Genomic DNA, 1,763 nt, shown 5'->3' on the forward strand with positions numbered 1-1,763 from the left:
AATCAACTTCTGGTTTTAATGAGTCTATTGTTTTTCTGATTTCAATTACATTTATGCTCCGATCTTTTTAAGAATTCTTCTGGTAGAATGGAACTCTTAGTTACTGAAATTGTCCAGTTAGGCTGCTAATTCAAGGTCATTCTCTTTTGGGGGGTCAGCATGTATTGCTATAAATTTCGCTGTATTATCTTCACTGCTCCTTGTGAGTTGTTCATATGCTACATTTTCATTTTTGTTTGCCTCTAATAAACTTGTGATTTCTTTCTTAAGCCCTTGGTAGTTTTATGGTATGTTGTTGAATTTGATTACTATTGCCTTTCATGAAAATAGAGTGAATTAATTTTAAAGTATATAGTTGATGAATTCTTTTAGCCACCTAAATTCAGATTTCTTTTAATCAATTAAGAACACGAGCTCAACTTTATCCTCAACTTTTATGGGAAGAAGACAGGACTTTCTACTCCTCTAAAGAGTTACCCTCTCGGAAACTCACAGCGGAGGTTCCACCCTGTCCTGACAGGGTCGCTATGAAGCGGCATTGACTCAATAACAGTGTTTGGTATTTTTGGTTTGTCCTCAACTTTGACGTCCTAGAAGGGGTCCAGAATGTGCCACCGATTAAAAATAATTTCTATGACTGTGTTCCTGTTATTCAAGCTACTTTGTAATGATCATGAATCCGATTCAATCTAAATAATGAGTTTCGTCTGAACAACATTTTAAAAAATGGAGACAGTTCTTTTCAACCGGGTGTTGCTTACGGATGCTTTTGGAGGCTCGGCAGAAGAACCGTTTCTTCTACTTACAGGCACGGTGGGCATCATGAGCTGTGCCAGGGCACAGTGCAGGTCATGCCACTGGAAACCCTTTGTGTCTCACCTTTGTCAGTATCCCGTCCTCTCGATGATTTTTCTGTAGGACGTGCTGAAGAGCTAGCTGGATTTTCTGTTGCAGCTTTTCAATTTTTACCTTTTCCTGCAGCCATGAGCGATCTAAACATGAAAAGTGACACACTTAATGTTCCTCCAACGTGGTGTGGAGACACCTTTCCCTTTTGCCTCTTACGCACAGGTTATTGTGCCACGGTGCCTACTTCAAGGCTAATGGGCCAGAGCCCACAGCAATGGAAAATCAATCTGTGACAGTTAGAAAAGAGGATGTGAAACCCTTCCGTGTCCGCTGAGCCTTGAAAGGGACATCCCTTTCAAAAGGATAGCCCTTAAAATTTAAGGTCGTACCTGTAATGGATACAAATAAAACCACCCAGATCCAGAAGCCATCCTAATAATTACATTTCTGAATGAAATAGTCAGTATCATTCTTGCTAATTTTTCTAGCAAACACAATCATCTCCTTTATAATCCAAGGCAACTAAAAAATGACTTAGGGATGGCTGATCCGGGAGAATGTTTTTATTTGTTAGAATCCCCAAGAGAAGAGAGTAACTTTGCAAAAAAACTGATTATTTTCATGAAACTGAAACTAGATGAAATTCAGATAAACTTGTGGATGACATTCAAATGAATGCTAAGAAAAATAAAGATGTCTTAAAAACCACATCTTATCTTGGATAGTGGTGTCATGAAAGACAACCTGACCCTGCCCTAGGCTTGGGAAGTTCATTCTAGCTAGATTTTATTTTATTATTTTCAATTCTCATTGCTTAAAGTTTTATCAAAACAGCATGAGATCTTTTGACAAAGGGCATTTGTGTGGGCATATGTGTGGGGGGAGTGTTACTCGAAAAACATAACATTTTATTT

At 38.4% G+C, this 1,763-nt stretch overlaps 1 protein-coding gene across 1 annotated transcript in view; it reads right to left on the bottom strand.

Annotated features, from left to right (window-relative positions):
* Nucleotides 1-1,763, bottom strand: part of RORA (RAR related orphan receptor A) — a 69,959-nt gene that overhangs the window by 11,634 nt on the left and 56,562 nt on the right. The window contains 1 exon segment of the mRNA XM_045286477.1: nucleotides 880-1,051. Coding sequence (XP_045142412.1) covers nucleotides 880-1,051 — 172 coding nt within the window.

This window comes from Echinops telfairi, unplaced genomic scaffold (assembly GCF_000313985.2).
Source record: "Echinops telfairi isolate 266 unplaced genomic scaffold, ASM31398v2 ScPeMD7_8;HRSCAF=38, whole genome shotgun sequence".
Lineage (NCBI taxonomy): Eukaryota > Metazoa > Chordata > Mammalia > Afrosoricida > Tenrecidae > Echinops > Echinops telfairi.